At 51.5% G+C, this 16,503-nt stretch overlaps 2 protein-coding genes across 5 annotated transcripts in view; one reads left to right on the top strand and one right to left on the bottom strand.

The window, feature by feature from the left end:
- Positions 1–364: 364 nt before the first annotated feature.
- On the bottom strand, positions 365–7,525 carry Fkrp (fukutin related protein). Of its 2 annotated transcripts, none has more exons than XM_075990738.1 (3): positions 7,478–7,525; positions 5,865–5,924; positions 365–3,325 (listed from the first exon to the last, which is right to left on the bottom strand). In XM_075990738.1, exon 3 carries the CDS (start codon positions 3,282–3,284, stop codon positions 1,800–1,802), a length of 1,485 nt encoding a protein of 494 aa, XP_075846853.1. In that variant the 5' UTR covers positions 3,285–3,325; positions 5,865–5,924; positions 7,478–7,525; the 3' UTR covers positions 365–1,799. The 2 variants fall into 2 exon arrangements, with proteins under 2 accessions (XP_075846853.1, XP_075846844.1); XM_075990729.1 differs by having other exon boundaries at positions 614–3,325; positions 5,865–5,921; positions 7,478–7,520.
- Positions 7,078–16,503, top strand: part of Strn4 (striatin 4) — a 25,583-nt gene continuing 16,157 nt past the window's right edge. For 2 of the 3 annotated variants that reach the window (XM_075990678.1, XM_075990669.1), the window contains exons 1-4: positions 7,078–7,412; positions 13,541–13,644; positions 14,064–14,137; positions 15,248–15,326. In XM_075990678.1, the coding sequence (XP_075846793.1) occupies positions 7,131–7,412; positions 13,541–13,644; positions 14,064–14,137; positions 15,248–15,326 (539 nt within the window). In that variant the 5' untranslated portion in view covers positions 7,078–7,130. Of the gene's footprint in view, positions 7,413–7,594; positions 7,715–13,540; positions 13,645–14,063; positions 14,138–15,247; positions 15,327–16,503 lie in introns of those variants that run through there. The other variant, XM_075990687.1, reaches the window with a different exon arrangement.

Genomic DNA, 16,503 nt, shown 5'->3' with positions numbered 1-16,503 from the left:
GTGTGGTGGCACACTCCCAGTACTCCCAGTACAGAGGTAGGCAGCTCTCTTGAGTTCGAGGCCAGCCTGGTCTACAGAGTGAGTTCCAGGACAGCCAGGGCTACACAGAGAAACCCTGTCTCTTTTTTATTTTTTATTTTTTTTGATTTTCGAGACAGGGTTTCTCTGAAGCTTTTTTGGTTCCTGTCCTGGAACTAGCTCTTCTAGACCAGGCTGGCCTTGAACTCACAGAGATCCGCCTGCCTCTGCCTCCCGAATGCTGGGATTAAAGGCATGTGCCACCACCTCCCGGCAAGGGGGGGGGCATATTTCTATAACCCCAGCACCTGGAACACTGAGGCAGGAGAATTAGATAAATTGCAGCCTGGGATCCATAGCAAGCCTGGGATCCTCCATTGGCCCAGACATTTTGGTACACACCTACAATCCTAGCCAGCACTCCAGAGTCGAAGACAGGCGGATCAAAAGTTTGAAACCAGCCTAGGTTACAAAGTTAGACCCTGTCTCAAACCCCTGCTCTTCCCAATAAAATAAATGGGGGGTTGGGGGATGGGGAAGGCACAGCCAGGAAGCATGTGGAGGAAATCCTCAAAGCAAGAAAACAAAAGGCTCTATTCATCTTTTATTTTAATTTTAAAGTAATATAAATTAGGCATTATTTAACAATATACAGTTGGTCGTAGTGGTTTGACCATAATTTACATGTATAATTAAATAAGGAAAGTTATTGTTTTTAACCTGTTAAATGACACAACTACCGCAAGGTCCCACTTGGGTACTATTTCTAGAGTGAGACATAAAATGGGCTTTGAAATGATGGCCTGAATTCAAGTCTCCTATTGGCTGGCCACTTCCTAAACTATCTGGTCATGGATAAATAACTGCCATTTTGGCCTCAGTTATCCTGCCTGGAAAATGGATGTAATAGCAGCTGTCAATTCAGGGAGTAGGAGTGAGGATGAATCCATTCGTGTGTATGCCTGGGCCCCAGTAAGCTCTCCTTAACTACGAGCTATGGCGAAGGTTCACCCCTCAGGGCAAGTGGGGAAATGGGGGCCAAGATGTCAGCCAGGATCCCAAACCAGAGCCCTGGTTAGTCTTCCAGGTACACGAAGGGGCTAGAAGCAGCAGATACATCACGCAGAGTTCTCTCAGAGGAGGAGGGGAGGTGGCCAGTGCTGTCCCACCACCCAGAGCCAAGCCAAGAAAACCAGAGATGATGGCCGGACAGATGCGCCCTCTGGTGGAGGAAGCAAACACTACAGCAAAGGATCCTAGGGATTCTAGACACCAATTTGGAGGCATTCACAAAACAGGCCGAAAGCAAGACTGTGCCTGGTCCAGGGCCTCCTAAGTTGTGTGTGGTAGACTGAGGCTGGCTGGTCTGTCCTCCGGACCTCACTTTACAAGGGTCTAAGGATCTTGGAACATAATAGGGCAGAGACTGTGTGAAGCCCTGACGATGGGCTCTGATCCCCGGGCTTTTCCATCAAAGGCCACCACTTTCCTCCATTACTTGGATGGAGTAGAAGGTCTCCACACTTACCCCAGCTCAGGGCTCAAGAATATGTATGTTGCTCCAATCTTCCGCAGGGTTCTGCTTTCTGCCAAAGCCGGACTTTTCCTGTGGGCTCCCTCAAGTCTTCCTTGGGCAGTTCACCTTTTTTTTTTTTCCCCTCCAATGCACAGCCTCACCGTTCAATCAAATAAGCATGTCCAGACCCACAGGGCCTCCAAAGGCAGAGAACTGTTTCCTGTAAATTACCGCTCCCCTAACCCCAGATGCGAGCACCGGGGTTTCAGCCACCTGTCAAGCTTAAGAGTGCAGGGTTGGGGTACTCCGGGTTTTCGATGACGCCAGGCCCGAACTTGAGCTCCAGAAAGCGGCGGTAGTTGTTAGGGGCCTGCGCCATGAAGCCGGCAAAGGGCAGGGGGACTAGCGGCTGCAGGAAGTGCTCTGGGAACTCCACATCCTGCCGGTGGTCCAGCCACGTGTCCTTCGTCATGACCCCATTGCGGGGGTAGAAGGGCCACAGGTCAACGTGCAGGTGGTTGCTCTCACTGAACTGCACTCGGAAGAAGTCGCCCTCCACTGCCTTCTCCCACACGAAGCCGCGTTCGTCCACTACCGAGCCAGCCTCGGCGCCCCGCAGCTGCTCGCAGTTGCCCACGTCCTCCAGGTAGATGCCCAGGTCTACGTCGTAGTCCCAAGGGATAATGTCACCGTGGCGTGCCGCACCCAGCAACGAGCCGCCCTCCAGCCAGTATCGCACGCCTGCGGCCTCCAGCACGCCCACCACGTAGCGCGCAGTCTCTCGAAGCGCGCGCAGGCAGCAGGGCGGTGTCCAGCGGCCCTCGTACAGGTAGGAAGGTGTGTCGCCTGCTACAGTCCCGAAGCAGCGTGCGCTCTCCTTGCTGCAGCCAAACCACTCGAGCCGCCCGCCCTCCCAGCTCACCAAGCGGATGCCCAGAGCACGCAGCAGCGCCGCCCTCCGCGAGCGCCCCTCGCGATCTGCCTTCCAGCGCGCGTGAGCCGTAGCCAGAGGGGGCTGGCGCGCCGCGGCGAAGGTCAAGTCCAGTAGCTGCACTGTCCAGCCCCGTAGAGCAGTCTGCAAGAAGAGGCTGGTGGCCAGAGGCCGCGCCAAGGGCACCGAGAGGTTGAAGAGGTCACGGGAGCGCAGTAGCAGCACTGCGTCGCCATCCACGGCGTCACAGCGCGGTGCGCTGGGTGCTGGACCGTAGCGCGCGGTCCACTCCCGCAGACTGACGTTCAGTGCCAGGCACCGCGCTGGGTTGGCGGTGGCAACTGGGGCGGCTACCAGGCGCGCGCTGCTCCCTCGGAGCGCCTCCACCATACGCTCCAGGTGGGTTGGTGACTCGGCCCGCACTCCATCAGGGACCAGAGCCACGAACTCGGTGGCTACATATGTCTCTGGGCGCGAGGCAGCGGCTGGCCGGTCCAGGGCCGGCTGGAGCAGCGCCAAGCGAACGTTGGGGATGCGAGGCAAGGCCAGGGGTGGGTAAGGGAGTGTGTCAGCCGCCACTACCACAGGCAGGGCTGGGTCCTGCTGCAGGAAGGAATCCACCAGCTCTGGCACCGCGTTGTCAAAGGCCTCAAACTCCCGAATCAGGACGGTTACACGGGGTCCAGTGGCAGGAGTCCGGCGGGGGCCCCGTGCCCGGGAGTTTCTGGGCTGGTGTTGTAGCCATGACACGTAAAAGAAGACTAAGAGGTTGAGGATGATGGCGGCTGCCAGAGCAGCCCAGCAGCGGGTGAGCCGCATGGGGCCCGATGTCAGACTCTAGTCCGGACGTCCAGGACATCCTGGAGAGAAAGGATAAAAAGGGAGGCTGGTGCAGGTTTTCAGCAGCCCCCTCCCTCAAACCCTCAGCCCTTCTTCCTGGATCTAATCTCAGGACTAGCCCTCCAGGACTTCCTAAGTGGACGCTGATCTTTCGCAGCTACCGCCCAGTGTTGAGTCTACAACAGGTGTGGGACACCACATAGTTGTAAATGTACCAAGGAGCTGTGTGTGCAAGACTGGTTAAGATGATCCATTTGATGTTACGTGTATTTGATCACCGTTTTTTAAAAGCCATAGTACATTGTGTAATCCAGCCCTCAGAAAGCAAAAGCAGGAGGATGGAGAGCTCAAGGCGAGCAAGGGGTTCCTTGGGAGACTTTCTGTCTCAAGAAACAAAACAAAGGTCCAAAAGGAGGAAGAGGAGGAAAGAAGCAGCAGCTTGCTGCCCTTTACCCCAGCACTCAGGCAGGGGCAGGTGGATCCCCACAAGTTCAAAGCCAGTCTGCTCTACATAGTGAGTTCCAGGACAACCAGGGCTCAGGCCCTGCTTTTGTTTTTTTTAAATATTTATTTATGTATTTATTTATGTATGTGTGTGTATGTATGTATGTATGTATGTATGTATTTATTATGTATACAGTGTCTGCATGTACATCTGCAGGACAGAAGAGGGCACCAGACCTCATTATATGGATGGTTGTGAGCCACCATGTGGTTGCTGGCAATTGAACTCAGGACCTCTGGAAGAACAGCCAGTACTCTTAACCGCTGAGCCATCTCTCCAGCCCCCAGGCCCTGTTTTTATTTATTTATTTTATTTTAAAGAGGGCTGGGGGCTTAGCTTAGCAATAGAAGCCTAGCCTAGAATTCACCATCGAGTAGCCTGCTCCCCTGAGGTGTGGCTTTTAGTGGCATAATTGCATAGCATAAAAATGTTTCATTCCCAATACAATAAGGAAGCGGGGGAGGGGGGCGCGGAACACGACAATCAAACAAACACAAATCAGGGCTGGAGAGATGGCTCAGCAGTGAAGAGCACTGGCTGCTTTTCCAGAGCACTGGAATTCGAATCCCAGCACTCTTGAGGCTGCTCACAACTGTCTGTGACTCCAGTGCCAAGAGCTCTGATGTCCTTTTCTGGCCTCCATGGGTACCAGGCATGCATGTAGTTAGTACACAGACATGCACACAGGCAGAACACTTGTACATTTAAATAAAAATAGAGTGAGGAAACTGAAGCACAGAGAGGTGAAGTCACTTGTTCAAAGTCACACAGCAGAGAAGAGGGACATGGGATTTGATGAAAGAAGTTAGTTTGAGAATCCTGCTTCAATCCAGTAAACCAGCAGGCACAGTGGCACTCGCCTTTAATCTCGGCATTGCAGAGGCAGAAACAAGAGGATCTCTATGAGTTTGAGGCCAGCCTGGTGTACACAATGAGACCTTGTCTCAAAAACTGAAACACCCTAATAAACTGTTTTGTTTTGTTGAGATGGGATCTCACTGTGTACTGAAGGCTGGCTTTGAACTAAGAAACTCTTGCTCATCTGACTTCTGGGATTATAGGCCACTATGTCCACCCAACTCAGTTCTATTTGTTTTTTGTTTTTTTTTTTCAATCAATCACATAGCCCAACTCTTTCACTACATCTCTTTCAGAGCTCAAAAGGCTGAATATGGCACATGAAGTCAGTATACTAAGTGGGTACTTAATCAAGTACTCTGTGCCAGGCTGTTTGTTTTTGAGACAGGGGTTTAATGTGGGCGAGGCTGACCTTGAACAAGGCATAGAGCTGAGGATGCCTCTACCTACCAAAGACTGGGCTGGGATGACAAGCATGTGCTACCATCTTCCACAAGCACTCTACCAGCTAAACTATGCCCTGAGCCCAAACCCCAATCCCAGCCTCTGTGTTCAGCAGGCCTGAGCAGACAGGCAACCAAAACAACTTAGGTAGGAGGCCAGCAGGGGGCATGAGTGAGTAATATAGGACCTTGCCTAGGAAAAGTGGTCAGGGAAGGGAGAGTGAAGCCGAGACCTTATTGGCTTTCCATTTCTTCCCCTGAACATTTTACATGCTAGAAGTGGTGTTAAATGTGTGTCATCTCAGCTCATAGGAGGTGGAGGCAAGAGGATTAAAAATTCAAGGTCATCCTTGGCCACTGCTTGAGTTGGAGGCCAGTCTGAGCTCCATTAGACTGTCAGAAAAATTCCAAACTACCACCAACAACAACGACAAAACGGTGCACAAAGTCTGGTGCGATGGCCCAGCAGGTAAAAGTGCCTGACACTAAGTCTGACCTGAATTTGACCTCCAGGACCCACACAATAGAAGGAACAAATCAACACCGGCAAGCTACCCTCTGACCTCTACACATGCCCACGCACACAATAAATAAATAAGTGAAAAACTTAAAGTGTATGTAAGTGTATCACTTGGATGTGGCCTGAGCCTTTTCACCCAGGTACAAAAAAAGGAGGTCTGTTCAGGAACGCCTTTAAGGACATAGAAAGGGCAGCATCTATGTGATTCTCGTGATATCAAGGAGACTTCTTACCTCCCTAGGTTTCAGACTGAGGGTAATCAAGGATGGTGGCTCCACCTTGAGTCATCTCTGCTGCGGAGGAACCAGAAAACAACCAATGAGCCAACTCCATGCAACCAAGTGCAGTTTCATCCTACCCACAAAAGAAGTCAAGGACTCTTTTTTCTGTTTGAAGTCCATAGGCTGGGTCACAACTTCAGTTGTCTCAGGAGTGGGGTGGGTGGGTAGAAGGTGCGTCAGATATCAGTTGTAAGCTATAACTATCCCTCTTCCATGGTGGTGTCCCAAGGAAGCTGTTACCATGACAACCTCTTCCCTAGACGCATGCATCCTTTGGAGATAATCCTAAAACATCCCCTATCTTTCTGGATCACTATAAGGTGGGAGATTGCCCTGTTATAGTAGCCAGGGCATGGCTTTGACTGTCTCTTATCTCCCTGGAAATGGCTTAGACCCTGTAACCATAGCAACGGTCCCACAGCAGCACTTCTCTAAATAAAAACACCTGGTTGGTTTGTCCATGGACCTCCCATATGGGAAGGGGCTATGGTTACCATGGTAATGCCAACTGGGTTGGCTGGGGGAGGGGTGGGGCAGAGGCATTCTTAGAGGAATATCTTTGGGGCTGAGTTCTTTTCTACCTGAGCACTAGGTGAGGAGAGGTTGCCATGGTAACTGATGAGGATAGGGTCAGAAGAACCACCAGGGACTTGGGTTACCTTAGCAACCGCCTCCTGGTGCAAAGACAGTAGGTTCGGGGCTCCACATATGCAAAATGGGAGGGGGTTGGAAAAGGCCTCCAGGTTGGAAAGGGTTGCTATGACAACAGACTTGGTCAGGACTTAGGACAGATCCCACTCCCGAAATCACCCCAGGTCGTCTATTTTTTTTTTCCTCTTAATGAGTGAAAGTGGTGGGGGGTGTTATTTGCATCTGGAGTGGGCTAGGGCTCTGACACTGGGGAGAAAGAAGGCAGAAAGAAAGAAATCCAGTTCTGTCTCACTCCTCCAAGGGGGACAATTGCTAGGGGCTCTAGGTCCTTTGCCTAAGTTGAGGCAGCCCCTCCTCCCTCCCCGGTCAGCATCCCAGAACGCACACACCACCGGGGTCGACCCCGGGTGGGCGAGGCTCGCGCCTAACCCTGTGCTCGCCTCCGCTCCCCTCGCCCGCCCGTCGAGAGCGCGCGCGCGCACGCGAGGTGGGGGTGTGTATGTGTGAAGCTGCGCGTCCGCGCAGGCGCGAGGCAGAACGGGCGCGCGGGCCGGCCCCGGGGCCTCCATGATGGAGGAGCGAGCGGCCGCCGCGGTCGCCTCGGCCGCCTCCTCCTGTCGCCCTCTGGGCTCGGGCACAGCTCCCAACCCGACGGCGGCGGCCCCGGCCTCCAGCCCTGCTCCTGGGCCCGGCCCGGTAGGTAAAGGAGGTAGCGGTGGTGGCAGTCCGGGCCCCACAGCGGGTCCGGAGCCCCTCAGCCTGCCTGGGATCCTGCATTTTATCCAACACGAGTGGGCACGCTTCGAAGCCGAAAAGGCCCGCTGGGAGGCCGAGCGCGCCGAGCTGCAGGTGAGCGCCGCCGCCGCCCTCCCGCGCCCCCCGCCCCGGTCCTCCCCGGCCCGGCCTCGCCTCACCCGCCGCCGCCGCCGCCGCCGCCATCTTGAAGCAATGGCCGCCGGGACGGCCGGGAGGGGGCGGGCGGGGACAGCAACGGGCCGGCGGCGGGGTCCCCGGGGCCTCGGGGCGGGACGCCGGCCCGGCCCGGCCGAAGGAGTTGAGCCGGGCCGAGGCGGCAGGGAGCCGCGAGTGGGAGCGTCGGCCCCAAGCCTACGGGTGCCTGAGCGACGCGAGTCGGGGTCCTCGGGGACATGGTGCTGAGAAAGTGGATGGGGTCTGGGCGAATAAAAATGCCTCGCATCCGTATCCTAACCAGATGCTAGCTGTCAGTGTGGGATGGACGAGGTGCTTTTTGGCGCGACACATGTTTGACATCCACTGGGTGTCAGGAGTGAAGAGAGAAAGTCTGAGAGCTGGGATGGGTACCTGGGGGGAGTGTCTGGCCTGAAGGAATTGAAAAGTGACTGTGTGAAGACTTCTGAGGGTGGGAGGAAGCTTTATGGGAGGTGTCCCAGGATGAAGTCTGTAGCCTCTTGTTCAAGAAGGACACTTTGGGGATGTGTGGGTATCATGTAGGGAAGGGGTCATTTGGGTGGACTCACGGAGAGTGCAGAGGACTTACTCTAGGAATCTCTAGGAGAACTTGAGAGTGGGGCGCGACAGTTTGGAGGCTTGGAGGGAGTGGAGTGATGGTTCTGGTATGAAGATGTGAAGATGTTAGGTAGTTCTCCTGAACTGCAGAGGCATCTGCTGGATATATGCAGTGTGAAGACAAGAGCATCTGTGATGGACAGAGGAATGGGGAACAGGGGGAAGGCAACATGAGGGGGAACCCCATGAAAGAAGTGTTTGTGCAAGGTCCTGAAAAGGGACTTCATGGTTTGTGGAGAAGAAATGTACCAGGTGATGGTTCACCTAACAGGAGTTGGGCTGGGCTCTGTGACCTTGAACAAGGTCCTGCTTGTGGACAGTGGTCTTTCAGATCCAAGAATCAGAAAGGTGAGCACTTCAAGTCCTTCAGGGACGGGCCACCGGGAGTCAAATGGTTCCTAGGCTGGGATGTTATTAGCAGAAATAGTCAGTACTTGGCTTCTGGCAAATCATTTTTGTGTTTGCAAAGTGCTCGTTCCTGTCTAATTGAAGTAGGGCTCCAAATAAGGGACTGATTCGAATTTTGTCCATGGGATGAACTAAGAGAGCATCTTACTTTTCTCCCTTCCTTAGCTAGTGGTCGCTGAGGCTGTGGTGGGGAGAAATCCTTATGTAAGTGCTCCTCGTGTTGTGCCTAACACTATAACCAAGGCTCTTTCCCAGCACACATTTCATCAGATCTTCTCAATACCCCATTATGTAGGCAGGCCATGTCATTACCTCACTCAGCAATAATGACAGCAACTGCTATTTATTCAGGGCATATTATCTGCTGGACACTGTATTAAGTACTGTGATACGTGCTATCACAATTTTTGTAGCATTCTGAGAGGGGAAATGGTATCCCTTCCTCTCTTTTTTAACAAGCGGAGGAGGAATGGGGTTTTGAGAAGGCGAACACTGAGGATCACAGCAGTGAGTGGTAGTGCTGATCTTTTCTCTCTCCCTTACTCAGCACAGGTGAGGAAAGTCTCCAGGGAAGCTTAGAGGCCTCAGCAGGTCACCCAAGCCATCATAGCAGAGTGAGGGCTGAATCTTGACCTCCAGCACTTAACATGGGCACAACTGACAGCATCCACTATAACAAACATCCTGTCCCCTTGCTGTGTAGCCCAAGCTCAACTAAAACTTACCATCCTCCTGCCTCAGCATTCTAAGTGTTGGGATTACAGGTGTGTGCTACCTCTTAATGAGAGGTGTATGTCTGTCCCCACAGTTTTGTGGAACTCATGAAGAGCATCATCACTTTGTACTTTTGTTACATTAAATCAAACATTAGGGTTGTGTGTGTGTGCGTGCACAGAATGAATGGAAATGTGCTTATACCATTTTGTGACTTTCCATAAGTCATACATTTAAGTCTCCTTTTCCTATCTGCACAGAGAGCTCTATTTTGATAATGGCATAGCATTCCCTTGAGTATTTATACCATCACTTACTTATTTTGACCCTTGTCAATGGATGTTTAGGATTGTTTCCACCTTTCCAACCCTGTCAGAAATATCTCTGAAGCCTCAAGAGACAGTTCGGTTGGTAAAGCACTTGCTGAGCAAAGGAGTTGAGTTTGATCCTCCAGAACCCATGTAAAAGGCAGGCATGGTGACACACACTTGGAATCCGGTAGTGGAGAAGTGGAGACGGGCAGGTTCCTGGGACTCACTGGCTAGTTAGCTTTCCCACTAAGAGCTCCAGGCTAATGAGAGGTCCTGTCTCAGAAAAAACAGGGTAGAGGGTGCCTAGAGAATGGTACTTCTAGATAATGCATGCATTCATAGACACACACACTATGGCTTTGATAACTGACTGGGTTTATGGTGTATGAATGTGTTTTGCTTCAAGATAGGGTCTCACTATGTAGCTCTGGCTTTTCTGGAACTTACTATGTAGACCAGGCTAGTTTTGAACTCACAGAGATCTGCCTGCCTCTGCCTCTGAGTCCTGGGACTAAAGGCATGCTCTGCATCACCTGTTAAATTTTATTTTTAAGTTTAAAATTAAGTTTGTTTATTGTGGAGGTCAGATGACAAATCACAGGAGTTGATTTTCTCCTTTGACCATGTGGCTTCTGAGATGGAACTCAGGCAGCAGACTTGGCAGTTGGCATCCTTACTCACTGAATCATCCTTGGCTCACGCAACTCTTTCCATTTATTTATTTTAAATATTTATTTATCTGTCTGTCTATTTGTTTATTTATTTTTGAGGAAGAGTCTTGCTGTGTGGCTGTGGCAGTATTAGAACTTCATATGTAGATCAAGCTAGCCTTAAACTCACAGAAATACCCCCCTCACACACATCAGCACACACCTAGCTCCTGAGTGCTGGAATTAAAAGCACTTGGTACTGACCACATTTGGCCCCTTTTTATTTGTGAGTCAGGTCTTATTCTGTAGCCATAATGGCCTCGAACTCACAATCCTTGTGTCTCAGCCTCTGGAGTGCTGGAACTGCAGGTCTGCACTGTTACAGGAATAGTCCCATTCTTTGTAATGGGTGTACATCAACACGTCTGACAAGCAACATCCCTTCTCACTCACCTTTCTTCCATTTAGCACTCAGACTTTCTGAAGGGCAACTTCCATGAGAACCTTCATGACGGGCAGTGTTGGTACTGAGGAGCTGTCCCTAGCTGTTTATGATACAATGTCCAGGACACAGGTGGGAAAAGGGCTGGCCAGGAAACTCCAGAGTTCAGAGCAGAGTTCTCAGGAGCAGAGGATATGGCCCCTCAAAAACTTTAGACCAGCAGAAAAGGCTGCTTTATTCAGGAGACTGCAGAGAACTGTCAGTACTCTTGCATAGTTGATTGTGGGATTCTGCTATGTGCTTCTGAAAAGGGAGTCCTTGGGGAGAGATCTGAACCTGCTGTTCTTGCAATGGAGAGAGTAGATGAGGCTCCAGGGAGAAAGTGTGCAGTTCCCTCCTCCACTCAGCCTCTTGGGCACTCTGGGATCCAGTGAAAGCTCGCCCTGTCAGGAGCTGTGTGAGCTATAGGCTCCAGGCCACATACTGAATGGGGAGCTTGAGGATGGGAAGATGTGCAGCAGGAGTGGCTCTGTGTTCCAGAAGGATGCTGCCTTAGAGGAGCAGCCTGGGAGAGATGGCAGCCCCAAGTCAGAGCTCAGGGTGTTGGGGCCCTGTGGCTGGAGGGTGTGGCACTTCTAGCTCTTAGCTCCCCTGCTGCCCTCATGTAGGAGACTGACAGGCTGGTGCCAACATTTCCCATTTTTGGTGGGATTCCACCAACCTAAGACACTTCAGCCACATCTTCCTGATTCTCCTTCCTCTCTTCTCTACCAGAGGAACTGGGAAGAGGACAGCAGACCAAGAGGGTGCTGGGGAGGCCCCTACTCAGCTAGTCTCAGTACTTCTGGGTTTTAAAAAAAAAAGGTTTTATTGGATTTATTTGTGTGTTTGCTGAGATTACAGGCATTAATATTACCATGCTCAATTTTATGTGGTGCTGGATATCAAATTCAGGGCTTCATGTGTGCTAGGCCAGCACTCTGACATCCTCAGCCCAGTTCCAGAGTTCTATGTTTTTGTTTTTTTTAATTGGGGTGCCTCTTTGAGCTTTGCTAAATTCACACTTGGTTCTCCACATTGTAGCTGTAATGCCTTTGGTACACACCTGGTTATAGCTTTCTTCTGTGGCCTCCCTGTGCTCTTCCAGTAGACATCATGTTCATCTCTGTGGCCCATGATGTTTACTGTCTCCCATTTTGTTCACTCACCTTAGTTCCCATTCTGGTGTACCCTTGCTGTACTTTTAAGAGTACCTTTAGTTTGCCTTGCCCTGTTGTCTGTTTTCTGCCTGCAGCTTCCTTACCTAACTTCTGCATGTGGTTGCTGGGGATTGAACTCAGGACCTCTGGAAGAGCAGCCAGTGCTCTTAACTTCTGAACTATCTCCTTACCTAACTTCTGATCAGCCTCAGTCCTCTGTTAACTCTGGGTAAAAAAACGGAGGTGAGGGATAGCAAGCCTGGGCACAGAGACAGGGAAAGATAGGTCAAGGACCCTGCTAGCCCTGAGGAGAATGAGCAGCTTGAATAGGCATTTGAGCATTCCCTGGAGGAACCGGGCAGGTCAGCCTGTGAGTTTTTGGGGGAGCCCTGGAAGCACTTCAAAACTGATGTGCAGGAAGACAGCCATCCACAAGGGCCTGGCCTCCCAAGCCTTTCTCCCTGATGCGTCTTGGTTTAAGGATTAGATCCCTTTGACTAGCTGGAATTTTGAATTAGTGGACAGGGAGAGAAAAATGAAGAGAGGCAAAGGCAGGGACTGGTATGGCAGCCCTCATTGCAGATTAGAGCTACATATGAGGGACAGTGCCCATGGTGCTCTATTCTCTTAAAAGAGGAAGGCTTGATGAACTACTTAGTGTCTGCAGCAAATCAGTGGCAGAGCCAGACCTGGCTCTCAGGCTGCTTTGGGCTAGAACAGTGGAGCCATTCTGGGAAAGCCAGAAAGAGCCCATGCTCTGGACTTTGGTAGAAGGGCTTCCAGAACATGATTGGTGGTGCCTCAAAGGCTTTTGGCTCAATGTTTCTAAATGGTCTTTTGACAGACTGGAGTTGACTAGGGCATCCCAGCTAGCAGTCAGAGAGGAGAGGGTAGCAGGAACCATACGCCATGTCTGTAACACATCTATCTCCTCATGCCCTGGGCAGCATAAAGCTTCAAACTGCTTCTGCATTGCAGCGGGAGCTGAGCCCAGCCTCCTACTCTTGTCCCTGAGTGCCAGAAGTAGCTTCCTACGCCTCCCAGCAACAGATGCTCTGAAGGAATAGTGGGATACCACCTCCACCAGCAACCATAGGGACAGCAGCTGATGGGGGAAGGGGAAAATTCAGGGCTGTTAATGCTTAACACCCCCAACACATCCCTGACCTAACTCCTCAGAAGGCCACGGTCAAGTCAGGCTGGGCTGTCCCTGTTTGAACTTCATGGGTTAAAAATGGCTCCTCAGCTTTTTTCTTTTCTTTCTTTTTTTTTTTTTTTGGTTTTTCGAGACAGGGTCTCTCTGTGGTTTTGGAGCCTGTCCTGGAACTAGCTCTTGTAGACCAGGCTGGTCTCGAACTCACAGAGATCCGCCTGCCTCTGCCTCCCGAGTGCTGGGATTAAAGGCGTGCGCCACCACCGCCCGGCTTTTTCTTTTCTTTTTTAAAGGTAAAGTCTTATCTTAGCCCACACTGGACTTGAACTCATAGCAATCCCTGTGCCTTAGCCTCCTGAGTGCTGAGATTATAGACAGAGCTCTTTTATGGGTGATACACCTAGAGATTCTGGAGGAAGACTCAGCTTGACCTCACTTCTTACTGAATCCTGGCATCCATGGGGGAGAGGCTGAAGCTGTGCCTGAATGGGGAGGGAGACACAGCATCAGTGACCCTTAGTCCCTGCTGTCCTCCTTTCCCTTTTGTCCCAGGCTCAGGTGGCTTTCCTCCAGGGTGAGAGGAAAGGCCAAGAGAATCTAAAGACAGACTTGGTGCGGCGGATCAAGATGCTGGAGTATGCGCTGAAGCAGGAGAGGTGAGCCCTGCCCCTGCCAGAGAGGTCACTGTTCCAGAGAGGGTGGCAGGCTGCTAGCTCACTCCTGCCAGTAAAGGAAATTTCTTCACCTTCCTCTTCCCATCATCCCTAGGAGTGGGTGAAGCAGATTGCAGTGGGTGGGATTCAGATGCCAGCAGCAGCATTTGGGGCTATGGCAAACCTACTGTGTGCACCAATTCTGAACAGCTGCTACCTTGCTTATTCTTGCCATAGTCTGATGGTGTTGCTGGCCATGGTTCAGGGACGGAACTGAGGCTTCAGGAGGAGGGTAACTGAAAATCTTAGAGCTGGTGCTTGGGGGCAGGGTGTGAATGAAGGCAGCCTTGGAACTTGGGCTTTCTGAGGTAGTCTCTTTCCCTGTCTGCTCTTCTCTACTCATTTGTTATTTATTCTTTTAGGGCCAAGTATCATAAACTGAAGTTCGGGACAGACCTGAATCAGGGGGAGAAGAAGGCAGATCTGTCAGAACAAGGTACCCGCCCTTGCATCCTCCCTTGGCCACCACCACCACCACCACCACCACCACCACCCCCCGGCACAGCAGCTGCTTGGCATAGAGAAGTTGCAGATGGCCTGCGCTTTCTTACTTTGCTCCATGAAATGCAGCAGTGGCCATAGGGTTGCAGTGGGGTTTATCAGACACTGTTCAGCCCTACCTGTCTGCCATCCTGCTGTCCTCAGGGACATTATGGGTGCTTCAGCAGCTCCCGCCTCCTCCTGTTAGGAGAGTGAGTGAGACTATTTGTGGCATGCTGTGGAAAGCGTGGGAAGGCCATCATCGAAGAGCTGGTGTTTGCACTGGGCTGTCATTCAGTCATTTACCCTCAAAATTTGATATGTGATGTGCTGGCTCACAGCAGAGAGCAGAATAGATGTGGTTCTGTTCTGTGGGCACTGGTGGCTTAAGCTTCTGGAAGGAGGGATCAGATGCCCATGGGAGTAAGAGGATGTTTTCATGTGAGGCACTAGTACTTAGTGTAGGTAGACCCTGTGGCAAGGGCAGTGTGCTTGACTGTGCTGGTGATGCTGGGAGCTTGGTCCAGGGCTCTATAAAGGCCTTGCCTGCAGGGCTAAGAAAGGTCATCAGCTATTGCCATGCTTCTCCTACCGAGATAATAAGCTCTTGATTGGTGTGGCCCAGGCATGTAGCGCGGCCTTACAGATGCCCAGTGGATACCTGATGAGCAATTCACAGAACAGGTTTCTCAGCCAGCCTCACCTCATCGTGAGAGGTGAAAGCTGTAGCATGGAAGGCAGGCTCATAGGCGCTCAGAGCTGCTCCAGGAAGTACAGCCAGACTTCCCACTCCTTGCATAAGAAAACAGCAGCCAGCCATGCGTGTGGAGGCACAGCTCTGCTATTATAGGGGGTGGTGATGGTTGGCAGCGGCCAGTCAAGAGCCTAGCAGCGTGGAGAACTTCCAAAAGAGGAGTCATGCTGAGTGGGAGAGTGGGTGGAGCATACTCAGGAAGTAGGGACAAGGCCTGTGATGGTAGCAGATTTGGACTTGATGGGAGAGGATGGAAGGGTTACAGGAAAGTGTCGGGGTCCTGACTGAGACTCCCTCCTCTTTTCTCTCTAGTCTCCAATGGCCCTGTGGAGTCGGTCACACTAGAGAACAGCCCATTGGTGTGGAAGGAGGGGCGACAGCTTCTGCGACAGTGAGTGGGGGGGGGGGACAGGATGGGGCACGAAACACACAGCATACTTGGCTCAGAAGATAAACCCAAGGAATCCACAGTCTTTCCTGTCCCCACTGGGATGTGAACTATCAGGATCCCACCCAGACAGATCTGGAATGACCCCTCAGCCCATGGGAACTAGAGGGAAGGCTTGCAGCAGGGGGCACCCTCCCACATCCTGAACTTGACCCTGCATGCCTCTCTGACATTTCCTTTTAAAAGAATAATGTTGGGAAAAATTCTTTTTCAAAGAGTGAAATTAAATGATAGTAGTATTAGTACCTGGGTGCTGTGGGTTCAACCCAGGACCTCAGAGAAGGTGAGCCCTATTGTCTTGCCCTCTGAGAGGTGAGCTATCCTGCCTCCTGAGAGGAGAGAGGCCCCAAACAGAATAAGTGGGCCACCAGCCTCTAGCCAAGTCAGTATTTTTGTTACTTTAAAAATTTTAGCATTTTAGGATACTTGAGAAGTAAATAGTCCCAGTAAATAATCCCATTTCTGAGGAAATGTGACCCTGTACATATTGACATCTCCACCATCAGCCCCAGCACTTGGAGGGGTGCCCTGAGTCTGTGCTGTGTTAAGAGCCGCGACTCTCCTTTTACTGTTCTTAGGCTTTGTAATGCTTTGACTTATTATTAAATCCTCCGTATAAATTAGCTAGGTTATGTAATGTTAAAAATTTTGTGGGTAGAGTGTGGCTTAAGGGTTGAGTCCTTACTGCAGGGAAGGCCCTGAAGTCCATCCCCAGCACCGCAGAAATCACCACCATTTAATAGGCACCCTTCTGGAAAGCCAAAGGTCTCGAGAGCCAATCCATTGTGAGGCTTAGGACTCGTGACAGACCTCAGGAAGCTGACCTTGACTGCTTTCAGCTCAGTCTTTGCAAACCAATGCTAACGTAAGTGGGCACAAATAACCCCAGAGGGCTGAAACAAATATAATGAGAGCCAATCACAGTGTCTGTACTGTGTAACTGCGGGCTTGCCCCGATTCACTGGTGCAGAGACCATTTAATAAATACAAGGAGGGCCTACAGTGGGCTCCCAGGCAGTCATCTCTAGAGCTCACCTTCCAGATTGCCAGGCTTCTCTACCTCTCTTGTCCCCTGGGAGATAAGAGCCTGGGCCACACACAGGCATTACAGAGATGAGAC

Source organism: Microtus pennsylvanicus, chromosome 1 (assembly GCF_037038515.1).
Source record: "Microtus pennsylvanicus isolate mMicPen1 chromosome 1, mMicPen1.hap1, whole genome shotgun sequence".
Classification (NCBI taxonomy): domain Eukaryota; kingdom Metazoa; phylum Chordata; class Mammalia; order Rodentia; family Cricetidae; genus Microtus; species Microtus pennsylvanicus.
The sequence above is the reverse complement of the archived record's forward strand: the minus strand, read 5'-3'. Positions and strand labels throughout refer to the sequence as shown.

Coding starts and splice junctions, on each gene's coding strand:
- Fkrp (XM_075990738.1), bottom strand. CDS start 3,284: ATGCGGCTCACCCGCTGCTGGGCTGCTCTGGCAGCCGCCATCATCCTC.